The 18,688-nt window shown below is 42.7% G+C and overlaps 1 protein-coding gene across 2 annotated transcripts in view; it reads right to left on the bottom strand.

The window, feature by feature from the left end:
- Window positions 1-5,926: 5,926 nt before the first annotated feature.
- The window catches only part of DHX15 (DEAH-box helicase 15), a 33,121-nt gene continuing 20,359 nt past the window's right edge, over window positions 5,927-18,688 (bottom strand). For both annotated transcript variants that reach the window (XM_083161394.1, XM_083161393.1), the window contains exons 9-14: window positions 18,544-18,652; window positions 15,830-16,021; window positions 13,353-13,475; window positions 11,185-11,375; window positions 8,762-8,931; window positions 5,927-6,493 (exon numbers count right to left, since the gene is read on the bottom strand). In XM_083161394.1, the coding sequence (XP_083017520.1) occupies window positions 6,376-6,493; window positions 8,762-8,931; window positions 11,185-11,375; window positions 13,353-13,475; window positions 15,830-16,021; window positions 18,544-18,652 (903 nt within the window). In that variant the 3' untranslated portion in view covers window positions 5,927-6,375. The remainder of the gene's footprint in view (window positions 6,494-8,761; window positions 8,932-11,184; window positions 11,376-13,352; window positions 13,476-15,829; window positions 16,022-18,543; window positions 18,653-18,688) is intronic.

Raw genomic sequence — 18,688 nt, 5'->3', positions numbered from 1 at the left:
ATCTATGTCGGAAGCACTCATTATTGTGTTGCTGAAACCTGATAAAGACCCGCACAGAGTTGAATCATATAGACCCATATCCCTTCTCACCACAGATATTAAGATACTGGCGAAAGTCCTGGCCATGAGACTCAACTCGGTCATCACCCAGCTTGTGCATAGCGACCAAACGGGGTTCATGCCAGGCAAATCCACCCTTATAAACCTCCGCAGATTATTCACCCTTCTGCAGCTTCCCCGCAGGGACGCCCCAACGTCCATTGTGGTATCATTAGATGCTGCAAAAGCATTTGACTCGGTGGAGTGGGCGTTCCTGTGGGGGACCATGTCCAAATTTGGTATCGGCCCGGGGTTTATCAGATGGGTACGGCTATTATACTCCTCACCAAGTGCCAGGGTATCAGCCAACGGGTATATATCCCCCTCATTCCCTTTATTTAGAGGCACCAGGCAGGGTTGCCCCCTCTCTCCCGCCCTGTTCGCCCTGGCGGTGGAGCCTTTGGCGTGCCTCCTGAGATACAATCAGGCGGTCAGGGGGTTTGAGACGGGAGCCCGGACGGACAAAATAGCGTTGTATGCGGACGACATACTCCTGTTCGTCTCTGACTATGTAAATACTATGCCCATAGTCCTTGACATCGTCGACGCATTCGGTAAATACTCCGGTTTACTGATAAATTGGGACAAATCGTGTATCATGCCTCATAGTGGCCCGTGCCCGCTGGATACGCCTATCCCCCTTCCACTTAAATGGGTAGATAAATTTAAATATTTGGGGATATGGATATCCAATAAACCCACCGACTACATAGCACAAAACATCCAGCCCCAGATAGAATACCTACAGTCCAGGGTAGCAGTGTGGGGGAAGTTGCCCCTAACGGTGACAGGCAGAATTGGTCTCATCAAAATGATCGCACAGCCTAAAGTCCTTTATGCCTTACAGCACTCCCCAATATACATCCCTCAATATGTCTTCAAGAAAATAGATGGAATTCTGTCATCCATTATATGGTCCTCGAGGAGGGTTAGGATTAGCCTCAACACACTAACTCGCACGAAAGACATGGGGGGCATGGCGGTGCCGAACTTCCGCTTCTACTACCTTGCGGCGCAGCTGTCCCACATACACTCCTGGGTGGGGGAGGCGGAGGGGGAGGCCCTGCCTGCGCAGATGATCTCCGCACTGGCTCCGGGACTTAAACCCCTGCAATTTCTTCTCTCGGGCAATGCCACACTTGTTAAATTGCCACTGGCTAAACAGGCCATTCAGGTGTGGAAAAGAGCAAATGTTGTGATGCGGGCTACAGGGTGGGACCCGGACACTCCAATAGATGGTACATTAGGATTTAAAGAGTTGAACGGGAAACAACTTGGGAAAGTCTGGGGACGATATGAAATAAGCTCTATAGGACAACTCTACACTGACGGTGTGTTTAACTCCTTCCAACAACTGCAAGCCTCCAACGCAATACCTAACACATACTTCTTCCGGTACTTACAGCTACGACACGCATGCGGTGCCCAATTCCCCCAGGACCAACCCAACATACAAGTGTCCCCGGTTAAGTCCCTACTGCAATCCTTGAGAGACTCAAGGCTTATATCAAACATATACTCCTCGCTACTTATCTCGCATCACAACAGTACACTTCCCGGTCTTAGAGTGCACTGGGAGGAGGACCTGGGCCCACTGGCATCTGAGACATGGGAGCTGGCCTTGGCTAGCCCTCGCGTAGCAACCTCCTGTGCGCGGTACCAACAAATCCAATTGTACATTTTACACAGGGTCTACCTCACCCCGACCCGTTTACTCAGGATGGGGGGGAGGGCTGATTCCAGATGTCCTAAGTGTGCCCACCCGGAGGCCAATTATTGGCATTTAATCTGGACATGTCCGGTGTTACAGACCTTTTGGCAGAAGGTAGTTCATACTATAGCGGCCACTGGGGTACCTCTGGACGTACTCACGCCTGTGGCATGCCTACTGGCCGCTGTTGATGGGGATACACTTGATAGAGACACCATGGGCTACATGAACATCCTATGTACCCTGGCTAAGGTGTGCATAGCCCGGGCGTGGCTGGCGCCTAGCGGGCCGACATACGAAGCGTGGGTGACACTCACCAATGAAACTGTGTGTCATGAGCGATTTGTATACATGTCTAGACACTCCGAACCCAAATATCTGAGAATATGGGATAGGTGGCTATCTTCCCCTCATTATATCCGATCATAGATGAACCGTGGCCTACCAGTTCTCCTTCTAACCGGGCAGTGGTTGGGAGCTAATAGACACAACAGCATAAAGAGATGGAACCAAGCAATTAAACACACTTGAGCAGACACAGATACCACCCAGGGAAGCGCCCGCAGGTTTATATAAGTGCGAGGGGGCAAAGAGAAACTTTTACAGAAAAAAAAAAAAAAAAACGGTAAAACCTGACCACAAGCTAGATGCAACATTCTTATTTATAATAAAGGTAGCCATAGCTATATATTGTTCACATTACATGTTGTTTATTGAATAAACTTTACATGACAACTGTTACAGCGAGTATAATAGAAAATGTTAAAGCAGGAATGTTGACTGCTATTAGAGGAGAGACCGCAGGGACTGGATACTGCTCATGCATACTCTCGATATTTTCCACTGTCCTCCTAACTGCCAATGTCAATGCTGTCTATTTTGTTTTTGATGTCCTTTTATTTTCTTTTTTGTTCTTTGTCTTTTGATTTGTTAAGTATGTAAAAAAAAAATCAAAAAAAAAGTCAATAAAAAGTATTGAATTTAAAAAAAAAAGGGAGTAGGCCACCCCCAGGGTCAAACACCTTTGCGATGGAGGCTAAACCTTTCTCCCTCCATTGAGTAAATGCAGTATTTGATAGCGATGGGGGGGAAGCCTGGGTTGCCTCATATCGAAATGTAGGGAGAATACAGAGGGCTACAGTGAAATTTTTTGTTAATTGCTGCCCAAGCATGGTAATTACTTGCAAACAAGGGGTATTCCTTGATAAAAACTGGCAAATCCGACCATTTAGAGTGCAACAATCCATTTGGAGAATACGGGGCAAATAAAGCAGAGTCTAATTGGGTGTCGGTGAATGAACTAGTGCCAAGCAACCAATCACCGACGTACCTAAAAAATATAGCATTAGAATATTGTGTTAAGTCCGGGAAACTTAATCCCCCTTTCTTTCGGGGCAACCTCAATTTGGCAAAGGCTATTCGAGGTAGTTTCCCCTGCCACAAAAACCGTGAGAAAAGAGAGTTTAGGATCTTTAAATCTTTAGTCAACAGTCTTATTGGATAGATCATGTATTTAATATGTTGATCAATTACTAACAATTACATATTCAAAATGTTATGGTAATGGAAGGTAATATATATACAAGAAAGCGAGCACAAAGCAAATGTTTCCAAAGCTAGTAAGGTAGCTAATTTGTGAGAAAGATGTAGTTTCACTTGCTGCCAACAGATGGCAGTGTTTCGGTGACACACACACTAGACATATATATTTATATACCATATATACTCAAGTATAAGCCTACTTTTTCAGAATTTTTTTTTTATGCTGAAAAGGCCCCCCTCGGCTTATACTCGAGTGAGGGTCCCACTTGAGTCAATAGGTTTTCCCAGTTTTTTGTTGTAAAATTAGGTGCCTCGGCTTATATTCGGGTCGACTTATACTCGAGTATATACGGTAGATGATAACATTATAAATGAGGTGGATCAGGAGAAGAGAAAAAAAAAAAAACAACAACTTTCAAATATGTCAAAAGCTTCCAAATATAATGATAGTTAACATTTAATATTGAAATATCCCATGTGGATCATGGGGAACCACTGGTCAGATAATGCAAATCCAATGAATACTGAATATTGAACCTCAGTGTTACCTTATCTCCACTGTGGGAAACTTATGTGGGGTACACACCAGGACGACCCGCTCACGATGCATGATGCGAGCGGGTTGCCAGTGTTTCTTCCGACCCGCTCACGATGACGCGGGGGCACAACCCGCTCAAGATGTGCACTGTGAGCGGGTCCGATCCGATGGCGCCCCGCACACGGAAATATGGTTGTTTCCAGATCCTACCTGCTGCAGGAAGGATCTGAATAACAACCGACCGACCCGCGGGACTGCACATCGGTCCACACCAGGACAGAAAAGGTCCCAGGAATAAGTAAAATGTACCTAGCATAGATGAATTACCTTTACAGATTACATATTAAGCCTTGTACAAATAAAATGGTCAACATAAAAACTGGTAGTTTTGTTTTTATTCTTCCTATTTAGGATTTTTTTGATTCCCTTTCACCAAGAATTATACTTTTTGTTTCATTTGCAATTTACATATGTCCGTTCTCTCTTTGGAGTAAAAAACCCCAAAAAGAACAAACAAACTGGTCACTATTCTCCCGACTCCATGTATCCCATCAAACCAAAACATAGTCACTCTCAAACTACCTTCTACACCTTCCCTTCTGTTCTATGTGACTTTCAGGTTCCTGCCATCTACTTGTACTCCTCGCTACCACCCCCCCACCCCAACCGGCTTGACTGTAGGAGCCACAGGAAGGCCCAAGTCTTGGTCTGAATAAGCATTGAAGCAAGACTATTCGCATCGCCAGGCATACGCCTTCCTTCTCCTTGGTAGAATGCACGTTCATATACATTAAGCAGTCTTTCGTCCTGTCTAATGCACCTATTTGTATGCCTACGCAATCATTAAGAGCTAGAGAGAAGAAAATAAGCCACTGGCAGCAATTACTAACCTGATGAGCAAAACTAGGCAAATGCAGAGTACTCCTTACAAAGAAGTCACTGACATAGAACATGATTATCTGACCATGTATCATAGTAACCCCCTACCTTTTTTTCCCCCATAAGGGGTCTTCTCTCTCAAGTGGGTTGCGGTCATATGGTTGACATTAAAAAGTTAGACATACAATAGGTCAACGTGGAAAAAGTATACACGAGTTTATCGCAAATTATTATTATTATTTTTTAACGGACTTGTTCATACTTTACCATCCCAGTGACATGAAAGAGGAATATAATAGTGGGCTGAGTGCAGAAAGGTGACACAGGACACTTATATGGTGCCCATGTTGACATAGACAACCCAAAAAATACATAACAATCACGTCAACCTTTTCCATGTCGATCATTAGCTTGTGTCAACCTTTTGTCTATGCCGACCAATAACGAGTTTTTTTCTGGGGAGTGCTCCCTAAAAAAAAAAACCCCACCACTACACTCCCCGGGTCTGGGCAGCGCTGCTGAAATGTCCATCAGCCACTGCCTGGCATCCCGGGGAGGGAGCCAGGGCCGGGCAGCTGTCGAAGCTGAGTGCGGCGATGATCTCAGTGGCACTGCCCGGCAAGAGGGAGCACAAGTAGTGGCACTCCTGAGAATTTTCCGGCTTGGCCAGTCTGCGCACTGGACAAACCCGGGAAAATGCCTGGGAGTGGCACTGAAGGGGTTAAAAGGTGATACAATGGAGAGGGATAAACAAACAACCAATCAGCTCCTACCTGTCAGTTTTCAGACACAGCCTGTGGCATGGCAGTGAACTTTTTAAGCTTAGTACATCTGGCCCTGTCTCTAAAGTGGGGGTGTCTTCACATAGCACAGTCCAAAATGCAGCAACATGAATTTCTAGGGTCACTTGTGAGGATTCAAAACTACAAGACCCAGCCAGCCCAGACAATAAATGGTTACTTGAATTAAACTTATGTAGCTACATTGGTATTTGGTGGCACCATGAAAGCAGTAAAAGGGCAAAAGGGCCAGGTCAGCCTCAGATTGCATTATTTTAATATATGTAGGTAATGGACAGTAGCGTTAACCAAAATGGAAGGATGACAATGTATCCCTTGCAGGCCCAGACCAAAAAGAAGGACCGTAAGAATCACCCATTTAGTATAAATAGTCTTTATTGAAGCCAAGGCCTCCACATGGAGGCTGATGGTTGGGAGTACAGATGTACAAGTTGTAACATTTCACAACTTCTAAGAGGAATGTCAACAGTTACAACAATCATGCATAACAGACTGTCATCGTAATTTAGAAGCGTATTCAAACATTTCTAGAGAAATGCTTTATAACATTGTTATATATAGAACTACTTCCAATAAACTGCAAAACATTGATCGACATTTCCAGTACAAGCTACAGTGTCAACACAAAGGGGAGCCATAAATGTTTCATTTATGAAAGATTGTAATATTATTTACTGTAATGAAAGAAAAAAAAAATTAAAATGCTTCCAAATAAAGGCCATCACTGAACCATCACATAGAACACAAATTGATCAATCAGTCCACGTTCTCAAGCTGCTCTCAGCAGGGCGCCAACATCCCAAAGCTCAGTACTGAGAGTACTCCTTTGTCTGAAATTTGGCAAGAATTCGCTCCAACTGCCTCTTGGCTTCGCACTGTGGGAAGTTGCCCATGTCATAGTACTGAGCAGCGATTTTCACTAACCTAAAAAAAATAAAAAAATAATTGGTGCAACCACATAAAAATACAGTGAAAAAAAAAAAAGAACATTCACTATTCTCTCCACAGTAAAACAGTTAAAAATAAAGCAAAATTGCAGTTTGCCATAGAAGATCCTTACATATACAGATATCTCCTCATATATCTTTGCTGCTTTGACCCCCCAAACATCCACTCTTGGCCTGCCATGTGGCATAAAAATCCAGCTACAGCAGTGGTTCCCAAACTGTGCGCCGTGGCTCCCTGGGGTGCCTCGGGACACATGCAGGGGTGCCCTGGGTTGGTGGTCCACGACCAATTAAAATTATTAATGGTTAATTATTTGTAAGCAAAACCAGTGCTGGTGGCTGGCAATCATAAAATGTGTACAAACAGAAGCAAATCCTGCCCTTTACCACATAACTGACCCTAAGAATCACATATAAACACAATCTAATTAAAACATTTTTGGCCTAGGGGTGCCGTGAAAAAATACTTCTACTCTAGGGTGCCGTGATTCAAAAAAGATTGGGAACCCCTGAGCTACAGGCATCTTTTTTAACTGTGGCTCGTAGCAACATGACTAGGATGACTGCGCAGATTAATTTATTATATGACACTTGTATATCTGCGTGCAATGAATCGCTGATTTTTCCCAATACTAGTTCTGTTCTGCTCCTTTTACAGACTCAGTCATACACCATAAACAAGTGCCGCATATCAAATTATCGGCACAGCCTTTTTGGGCTTCCGCTGTATTTTTTTGTGAAAAAATAAATAAAAAAATTATATAGTCCAGCACAGCCACAAACTAACACAACTACAGTGGGTGCCCGTGCAGCATAGCACTGTAGGTAATAGAGACAAGAAGCGCAGCAATCCAGCCGATTTGTAATCCTTGTATAATGTGTAGTAATCTGTTACAACGTTTCAACACTAAAAAGTATCGTCATCAGTATTACGATACTTTTTAAAAGTTGTATCAGATTACTACACATTGTACAAGGATTACAAATCAGCTGAGCGAGCAGAGAATCAGAGACCAGGGTCACGAGTGATTTTAGAGATAGGATTTGGCCTCCTACTACTTTGTAGTATTGTGCCACGTATGGCCCAACTTTGCACACCTTGGACTCTGCAAAAGTCACACTTTGATTTTTCTAAAAATTTGCTTCTCTAATCTATTACTTTATACAAATTCTACTGCTGCAAAAAATTTTTTAGAATCCATCTACTCGCTACATTTGGACAAACAGCTAAGCCGTGTTTGACATAATTGAGAAAAATAGAAAAGATATATGTGGACACATCTGTACATGTAAAGATATCTATCTAGTACAGGGCTGGGCAACACCGGCCCTCCAGATGTTAATGAACTACACATCCCAAGATGCTTTGCATTCATTTTGCTATGTGGCCATGCTGAAACTAATGCAAAGCATCCTGGGATGTGTAGTTCATTAACATTTGGAGGGTCGGTGTTGCCCAGCCCTGCTCTAGTAGCTAAACATCTTTTTATTGCATCGCATTAAATTCACACAGCATGACTTGGCAGCGGTTTACCATGTAAAACATCCATAGTATTGAACAACAGTTCAATTTTGACTAAACGCCCATGACTGCATGTACGGAGCAGAGACAGTAGGATGTCACTGAATAATATCATAAGCTATATCGTTCAGTGTGTATGCGCTTTATTGTTTATACACTATTGTCAAGTGAAAAGGTTAATATTGTTTATACACTATTGTCTAGTGTGTATCCAGCTTTAGGTGGGTATTCAATCCCGGGTAGGGCCACGACTGTCGGGATGTCCCGACAGTTGTGACCATGGCCCGTCTGCCTGTTTATCAGCAGACTGGATTCAATGTCCTGTCTGACGATCGCTGAAAAGGGGGGCGTGGTCGTGTAAACGCCCATGGATTGTCGAGATATGGCTGTGATCTCGACAATCCTCGGCAGAATGGGCCAGACAGCTTTTAAAGTTGGGTCCGTTCTGCCGAGATGCCTCTTCAATGCAGTCAGGAAAGAAAGCATTGAATAGGCGCCTGCCGATATTTCCGACGGGATTAAATACCCCCCTTAGTCTGGTTCTTTGCATGCATTCAAAATGTTGAGCAACTGCAAGGTGTTTGCGGTATTGTAGTAGACTTGACATGAAATAACTAGCGCTGTGTGTGTCTGGACAGTGCTGATCCATTTCCTGGGTTGTAACTTTCACCACCACCATAATCTGAGAATCAGATACTGTACAAAATACATCTTTAAACCTACCATTCTGGCTTTATATCTGTGCATGTGCGGATATAGTTCTTTGTTGTGAGAACAAATTCATTATACAGGACCCACTCAGGCTTGTGATCAAGAACCGTTGAGGGGTGTAGCTGCACGACTTGGTTGTCTTTCACGGTTAGGTAATGGCCAGTCCGTTCCAAGTGCGCCACCTGAGAAAAAGATGAACCAACTTCCAGAATTAGAATAAATGACTTCGACAAAAGCTTCTCAAAAAAGATACACGCAGATAGTAAACCGGTTTATTTACATTTCTTTGCTGAAGGGCATAGACAAATCTTTCTACAATAGTCATGACTTATACAGCTGTAAAGTTAAAACCAATGCCACAGCACACTATGGCAAATCGCTAAACCACAGACCCATAGGGTACACAGCAATCCAATTGTAATACTAAAATCTGGATGCATTTACCTGTGAGGTTTACAAAAACACATTACTGGGAAGCAGCAATGATTGCAGCAAGTTATGAAAATACACTTGTCTGACCCAGGGCTACACATGCTCAAAATGTCATGTGATTCAACTGTATACAAGGGAGACAGCTGTATACTATTGAGATGGCCTACAAATGGAATCTGTCCTATGGCAGTGTCAGGATTTTCCCTACATACATCCCCTAACATTCTTGTGGCAAACATTCCCAACCTCGGCCCTCATTAACAGTGCAGGTTTTGGTAATATCCAGGCTTCAGCACATATGGGGTAATTAAAATTACAGAGGTAATGAGGGCACCTGTGTTCAATGGAAATCTGGGCTGTTCTTGTGCCTTGAGGACCAAGGTTGGGAAGGTCAATCCTTTGGCATGTAATATACGCAGCAAAGGAGTCGGGATTGATTTCTGGAAGTAGATTTGACTAAAGTGCAGGTTTGCAAAACTGGGATGTTGCCCGTAGTAACCTGATTCTACTTATTTATCACCTTCTACAATAGAACAGCTATAATCTGTGTTCTACAGGCAAAATCTTCACGTTTGTAAACTCACACTTTAATAAATTGGTGTAAAGATAAGAAGCTCTTAATTGGTGTAAAGATAAGCTCTTTGGCGCTGTGGTGTGGCTCCTGCGGGCACTTCTTCCCCATAGGTAGGGTAAGCGTGTTATTGCGGTGAACCGGTCTACTTAAGATAAAGGTTTTCTATTTCTTCTGTCGGGTTACTCCACCTTCACTGCAAACATTACGGTGATTCAGCCAACACAGTTATAGAAAGGGTAAAAATTGTAACTATTGTATATAATAGAATGCATTAATGACCCTTATAACTGCAGTACCTTCCAGGCACATATAATATAGATCAGCATTCTGAAACATTTAGAAGGAACCTAAAGCTTCTGTTTTCTCTAGGGGAAAAAAAAATGGTCTGCAGAGGGCAACACTTTGCTACAGCTATGTGGCATATTACAGACTGGGCACTACTGTGTCTATAAACCTTTCATATTAGTTCAGTGTGCCTGCTCTCCCCCCATATGCCAGACCACTCCACAAAGTACAGGACAGTCCTGTGTGCATCGCTCTAGCAGAATGGCAGAGAGGAGTGTGGACTGCAGGCACAGGGAAGCCGCTGTGTGATCAGCAGGGTTATGTAGTGGCACAGTGCCTCTGCATCAGTTAGATGTGACTGGAGCACCTGCTGTCTCTGCCAAATATCAGGGGACTTGGCCTAGTTGCTAGCCTGGTATTCAGCCTGCCTGGAAGCAGACGACCTCTGCACTAAATTATGGTGCTCCCTAATAGGGTAAGGGACATTGACCATTCACAAAAATGGGCAGGGAGTGGCTGCCTAGAGAGAGTACTTCATTAGAGAAGACCATACCACTTTACAAAACGGATAACCATGCAAAATGAAGCCACCGCTCCCAAAACAATTAAATGCATCCTTTGAAAAAAAAAAAAAATAATAATTTACATTAAGAGGACTCCATAGCCTTTTATAGGCTTACTATTTAGGTCAGTAAGTTATCAGGCACGTTAATGCCTTTGAGCTAAACAACTATCTGGAACAGAGCTTGATGGATAATCCCCAGCAGTCTACAGGTAGCTGGTAAAAAAGACAGATCCCTTTCTATGCATGTATCTAAATCAAAAAGGTGACACATGACCGTGTGCCCATATGCCACATCATGTCCTCTCATTCCAGATGCAACACCAGAACACGTGTCAGCAGGCACGTCAGGAGTTAACCTGCTCATATAACAGATCAGTAGGGAGGCCAAGAACCATTTATGTGGAGTTAATTGCTTGTACTTTTCTCAAGTCCCTCCAGTTCTCACATATGAATTCCTAAAAGACCTTGTTATATGATTTTAGTGACTCTCATAATCGTTTATGCAATTTATTTCCCATCTGAACCTAACCTCAAAGGCAGGAATTCAAAGATCCATTTTTTACATACGCTGGAACGTACCTGCATAAAATAGCCGGTAACCAAAGCTTTTCTAATATTAATGTAATAATCCCGGCTTGTGAAGTCTGTGCTTCTACGCGGCAAGTTAAATCTGTCCATGATTCGTGACAGCTGCTGCCGTACATTGTCTGCAGACATCAGGGACCTGTAGTTAATGAAGTTGTCATAACACCACTGAGACGACTCGTGATCTGGTGGAGGAAGAAGATTCAGGCACCTCGATCAGAGAAGAAACAAACAGAAAACAGCGTACAACCAAGCAACAATTTCCCAGCTTCCATATTGGGTGGGAAGCCACGGTGCCACATTTGCATAAAGCGATTTAAATTATGCCTGTGTTCCATTCCAGACAGCAAAACACAGATGGCCCAGGGGTTTGGGTCTAGTTTTCCCTTCTAGTGTGTTACTACAAAGCAGACCCGCATGGACCAGGAGTGATGGACGCACAGTGTGTAAATAAGATCAATCATCCTGCAACCTAGCACAGAAATAACAGACACTTCATTAACAAAGGACCAGAGGGGTTTTCGCCTAATTTTAATGTTTTGGAGAAGTGTCTGACAGTAAATACAATTTCCTACATTCCTAGTCTATTAAACCAAATGGCACATTTTTTCTCTTTAGGGACAGAAATGACTAATTTGATGGCAAATACGGCTATAAATAGCACATAATAAAAATGTGGAGTTAAGTAGCACAACAGTTTTCCACATTTCTGCTTCTAGATAAAGAGGTAAAACTCCAGAAATGAACCCCCTTATATGCAGTGGTCTGATTATCCGAATTACAGAGACGCCAAATGTGTGACAGACACAGCTATAGCTTTTGGTTACATTTTATTTTTGTTTAATGTTCATCACATGTGGTGCATTTTATGACAAATAAAGATATTACTATTAAGTTATTATTAGAGCTTTCAGATTACAGTATAATTACAAAAGGCTGTAGCGTTTTCATAAAGGACAAATTCCATTGGGAGCGAGTAGGTATATGGTGGGAGCAGGTCAATTTGGAATACGGGAACCTTTTGTAGGTTTGTATTACAAAACTTTTAAAGGGAATTTAAGCCAAATGAGTCCGTATTGGAGAAAGAAGACTTTGGCTTATCTGAAGCAGTAAAGACAATTCCATTATGACCAAATCATCATCATCAATAAGGTCTTTAGCTTTAATGTGCCTCCTTGAAACTTACTTAAAGTATTAGTCATAGTATGGATTATATCCATGTCCTATCCGATAGTGTGTCACACTGGGTTATTATGTGGTTAAATGCAGAAGCAATATGTATACAGAACAAAACTGTGCATCACCTCACAAAAAACGTTCGATATAAATGAAAATTATTTTTTATTTTTTTTTCCAAAAAGTAAGTTGCTGGAGGGAACATGCATAAAAGTCTAGTGAAGGCAATAAACTACTTTAAGATTAAATCCATACCCTAAAACATTTCTGGACCAAATCCTTTATAGGAGAAATGTATTTTCTCATAAAACCTTATAAGCAAGTTTCCACTGGATACGGAAATATATGCACGGTGTAGTTTGTTAGGCAGGGATTGCACACAAATGGCCAAACTACTTAGATTTATGGGGACAATGGGGATTCAGATCCAATTGCAGAGCTGCTTGTTTAGCAAACGGACTAAACCATGTGCACTGCCGGTAAGCCAAATGGAACATGTATAGAGATTAACATGTTTTGCAAAGTTCTAACAACATTTCAAGTAAAAGAGCCCAGAGAATCAACATATTGCTGTAGGCAAACAACCGGACTGCATTGACACAAGCAAGATTGGCCGGAGTAACTCTTATGGTAGAGTGCTAACACACATTCTACTTAAAATAATTCTTTATAAAAGAGACTTTTCTATAGGTTACACCAGGGGTTCCAAAACTTGAGTAACGTTGCCACTAGGCCAAAAGTTTCTCATTAATAAAATCATAAAAAATAATAAAGGATGTAAATTGTGTATATATGTAATCCTTCGTCCACAAGTTGCTTATTGCATTGGGCATAAATAATTTGAATTGGCCATGGACTACCAAACCAGGGCACCCCTGCAAGTTCCCCAGAGCACACCGTTTGGGAACCCCTTTGTTACATGACTAACGATTCACTCTGAACAGGCAAACACCTTACAAATTAGTACATACAATATTACTACTCACTTTGTTTGAAAGCGTGGTACACGTTCAGCAGCGTCAGATGATCGCCATCTATGTGGGCAAACCTCATCTTGGACTCATCTGCAGCTTTCTTGACTTCCGTGGGTCGAATAAAACACTGTGGGACTAAACAAGGTTGGTATGGGCCCAACACAAATGCCCATATCGATGAGTCACGCATTCACTGACAGAGGAACAAGGCCTAGCTAGGTCAGTTCACAGAGCATAGGGCAGGGCAGGATGGACCTCTCCAACTGCATCTTGGGCTGTATGCTACCTTTCTTTGGTACATCAACACCTAACCACATCTGTAAGACAAGAGGGTTTCAAAACTACAAAGCACCTGATTATAGTCGCTAGAACTTATTACTGTGGGTATAGACCAAGGGGGGGAGGTTGTATAGATTAAGAGCCTCATAGCAGGATCTACAATGGCTGCCTTCTCCAGAACGGTATCTAGGGCTAAAGGACTCTGGAACTAGAACGCTTTGTGTTTTCTTAAGAATGCAGTCTTGCTGCCACTAAGGACTATACTTTCCAGTCAGCTCAATAAAACGCACTCGCTGTATGCTGTGGAGGTGGCTGCAGAAGTGGATTGCCAGAACATTCTCAGTATCACAACATTAAATGAGATTATAAACTAGGACTTTGATACATATACTTAAAAATGATAATGATCTGTCTATTTGATAATGATCTGTCTATTTGGTGTACCAAGTAGACAACAGAATTAATTTTAGACTCTAACGTAAGAGTTTAGCGCAGTGACTGCAGCTGGACATTGGCTTATGGTACACTTGTTATTTCTCACACTCACTGGTGATTGCACAAGCCAAACAAAATACGTTTAGCTTTCTGGTATAAGGATCAGTTGTAACTAGAATAACTTGGGAGGGGGGCTTCAACAATCACAAAAATTACATTTAAAGTAGGAGCTGTCCCTTTGTCTACCATCCACAATGAAATAGATCCTGTATTGCCGGAGTTGCTGCTTACACACAGACTAGGCTGCTACCACCTCCACAGACAAAGCATCAGTATAAGTAGACTCTGCCCTGCCCATCTGCTCTGAGTCTGATTCATCTGAAAGACACCTCAAAAAAAATATAAGTGTCTTATTAGAATTCTAAATAAAATGTTCACATACTGCAGCATAAAAAAAAAAAAAAAAAAAGTTCTTAAATTTAGTGAAAAAAAAAAAAAACTAAAGCATTAACTAATGAAGTTCTTCCGGAAAAGGAGAAAAACAGGCTTAATATAGTTACCTGCCACTTGGCAAGCACATACATTATATTGGTATATACAGGTGGCAAAGAATGACAGAAAACAAAGCGACAAGCTTTCAACACTGACATGAGAAGGAATACTTCCTGTATTACAGACAATGAGAACCTCTCTCTGACACTGGTGTGGAAGAAAGCACAAAACTATGTTACATGGGTGGTAACCAACCTACCTACCACTTCTCAGCAATGTGGCATGACCAGGCTCCCAGCTTGGAGGGCCACTGTGCAAGTAAAGCTGGCCATAAACCTAAAGACTTATTGCCCCGGTGGGAACAAAAATTTGGTAACAAATGACAGTTGCCTCTTTGCTTCAAAATGCTGGATAACTGACAAATACAGTCACCCATTCAGAGATTACCAGAATGTTGTTTAAACAAGCCAGATTGGACAATAAATATTTAGGTGTATGGCCAATTAAAGGGGCATAAATAGGAGGCGATGTCAACCCCATTTCTAAGCGATCTGATTGGATCGCTTAGAAACGAAGCACTGATCGCTCTATGCGCATGCCCTGCAGCGATGGTGATGCATGGTTCCGTGCATTAATATCGCCCACTGGGAAAGCCAGTTCTTGCTAGATTGCGGGGCTTTGCCTATTAAAAAAATAGGCAAAGCCCCGCTCAGCACACAGCATTGCTGGGTGTAGCACAGGTGTCCCGCGATGTGTGCTGAGCGATCGTGCCCGCGTGTACAGCGCTTTCGTTTATAGATTTAATCTGGAGATTTGCCAATATAGATGACTGAACAGGGCTGAGGAAGGAGTAATCCTTTGTAATCGGTTTGTTCTGCCTTTATAAAATGTGTGTACTGATGAATTACTTTGAAGATCAATGGTCTCTACAAAAGGTATTCCATACAGCTGTTAGTCCACAGGTGGGATGGAATTACCCATTACACAAGCCCCATCAGTTTTATAGGGGGTCACTGTTGATAGTTGTATCTTAGGTCATAATTTCAATATCTTGTTTCCTGGAACCATCTTTCTACGATGATAAATTGATCCACTGGATACCTAACCCAGCACTACAACCAGCAACGTTAACCTCTGCAATATATGAACGGTAATGTACAACCTCAGTAGCTGATGCTCATTGCCATAGTGTGGTGCTGTGTACTGCAACTTTGTACGGCCTCGCTGGCTGCAAAGATGGTTGGGGCAAATAAGCATTCCCTTTATACGTGCCCTGCTATTACCTGACAACATAGCAGTAATGGACAGGATCTCATTAGAACAGTTGTAATCACAACTGGCTATAACCATCTTGGCAAGCTGAGGGTCCAGAGGAAATTCCGCCATCATGGATCCCAGTTCCGTCAGATCACCATCATCATTTAAGGCAGCAAGGTAATTCAACAGCTCCAGGGCTCGCATTAAGGTTTCAGGGGCTGTGGGAATATTAAATAAAAATAAAATAAAAATTAAGCTGAATTCACCTAAGCTCACAATCAAAGCGTATGTTACAAAGCTGAAGTTATTATATGCCCTGCATCAGAACAACATTACTCCTGCATCACAGCAGATCTGTAAACGGTTACATCTCTTCTACTGGGAGCATCATCATTTTTATGTGAACAGATGTCTGTGGCCCTGCTTGGAGCAGTCAACTGTTCCTGTCAGTATTTCAATTCACAGCTCAAACAGAACTTTAATAGACGTGCCTGATTTACATGGCTAACGGCAAACTACTTAATTACAAGCAACTTAAGAATGATGTGCTCCCAACAGACTTTGCGCTGCTCCACAGCCGGGTGAGAGAACGCAATAGTGAATTTCACATGGCATAGGAGCAGAAGAAACACTGTAAACAAGACAAACTTGCGGCTGTTCTGAGAACACTTTCTTATATCTCAGTAAGAGTTGCACTTTCCAAAAGAGATCACCTTGCAATTTGTTTCATTTAATTTCACAAACAGTGTACTTCGCGGTTCCCCTCTAGTAAGATTACAGTGGTACAGCTACCCAAATATCAACCAATGGTAGAAGCAACATCTATGGGCAATGCTAGGTGAAGGTTGCCATTGTGCTCACTACACCTAAGAAGAGGTGTTCTGCTTTTCACATACATATATATGTGCCCTTTTACATCTTTGCAGAGTGCTACAGCACGAATGCCATAAAAAAATAAAATAAAGGTACTTGTTTCCTAGCACAGCCCCACCAATTTTCATCTTATGGCATCGGGTCTATGAAATCGGGTCGCATCGCATGTGACCAGATCGCATGCGATGCGACCCGATTTTGCATTGTACAGCCACCCTGATGGCTGATTACAATGTTAAATGCCCCCCCCAGACCAGTTTTTTTTTTTTTGGTACACCCACCCTGATGGGTAATTAGTATGTGAAATGCCGCCACCCCCCCCCCCCCCCCCCCCCCCCATTGTTAACGCCACCCCAGTATCAACGCCAGTCCATCGCGTGGCGAGCGCAGCGAGCCCATGAGGGGCGGCGGTACGCGCCCTCCAACCTTTTCATACCCCCACTATCCACGTCGGCGTGGAGTTGATTTTATATAGTGTGGTGAGTGCAGCGAGCCACCGAGCCCGAAGCGTGGCGCGCGGATTACTACACATTTATTCTGCGTCCCCACGCTTCGGGCTCGGTGGCTCGCCACACTATCTAAAATCAACCCCACTCCAACGTGGATAGTGGGGGTATGAAAAGGTCTGAGGACGCGTACCGCCGCCCCTCGCGGGCTCGCCACGCTTCGGGTTGGCGTTAACAATGGGGGGCCATTTTACATAATTACCAGTCAGGGAAGGTGTACAATTAAAAATCAGGTGTGTGGGTGCATTTAACATTGTAATCAGCAATCAGGGTGGCTGTACAATGTTAAATCGGGTGTAATCGTGTCGCATGCCATTGTAATGGCATACAATGCGACGCGATTTTGAAATTGTAAAAGAACGTCTTAAAAGCCAGATATCTGGTCCCATCGCATACCTTAATTAATGGTATGCGATGGGACCCGACGGGCGCCGTGCTAGGAAACAAGTACCAAAATAAAATAAAAAAAACAATGATTAGCGCATGGCATATGTACCCATGATACCATACAATTGCAAGGTGCAAAAGAAACTGCAGCGTGACATACTACATTATGCACGTTCACTGAAATTTGTTGCTTTGAACCACACTGCAACATGCAATGTACATACACATATCGTATAGGCAATAAAATATATTCAGGAAGATGCAACACAGAAGCGCGCCAGTTCTTGCTACCGGTTATGATGAATTGGCGGCTAATGTCTGGGTGTATGGACTCTGCATTAATAAATATAGGGTATATAAAAGAAATATAAATACAAATGCATGCTCATATAGATGCTCCAAACCGCTCCTCCCGGGGTACCAGGTCCTGGTCATTTTTTTGCTCCTGTAAAATTTTCACCACTAATTGTATAGACCCCCCTTAGTCACAAAACAATGCAGCTACTACCCACCAGGAGACCGCGATGATTCATTTCATTTGTGAGTCTCTGAATCCGCATATGGAGTGCTACAAAGTAGCTGCCGCAGATTTTTTCCAGCATCATTATGCTCTGTAAACAGGCTAAGCGTTACATATACAATTAATCAGCAGGGTCTCTTGATGCAGCCTATTCACACCTTGCTGTGACCAAAACGGTTTTCGGTGGAAAAAAAAAAACCCAATGCTTAAGTGTTACACAGACTTCTCGGCTCACATGCGCCAGGCACCTCACAGTTCTTTATCTTGAGGTAGCGAGCAGTACTCCATAGCTAGGGCACCCTAACCATCAGTTAATATACTATATGCGACTAAACTTGCTCTAATTGGGTGTAACAGACACAATAATTAATTGGCGCCCATTATCTATCTGTTTAAAAAATACCCCCCAAAAAAGTCTTACTATATAATAGACCTGTACAAAAAAAAAAGTTACCTGGAGGATCCATGAAGTCAAAGTGCACCAAGTCATCAATACCAAGTTTCTTAAGCTGCAGCACGACAGAACCCAGATTAGACCTCAGGATTTCAGGATATGTGTTGTCCTAAACAGGAGAACAACAAATCCAGAATTTCAGAAA

Source organism: Crinia signifera, chromosome 1 (assembly GCF_055691185.1).
Source record: "Crinia signifera chromosome 1, ASM5569118v1, whole genome shotgun sequence".
In the NCBI taxonomy this organism is placed as follows: Eukaryota; Metazoa; Chordata; class Amphibia; order Anura; family Myobatrachidae; genus Crinia; species Crinia signifera.
This window is presented reverse-complemented; position numbering and strand designations above follow the sequence as displayed.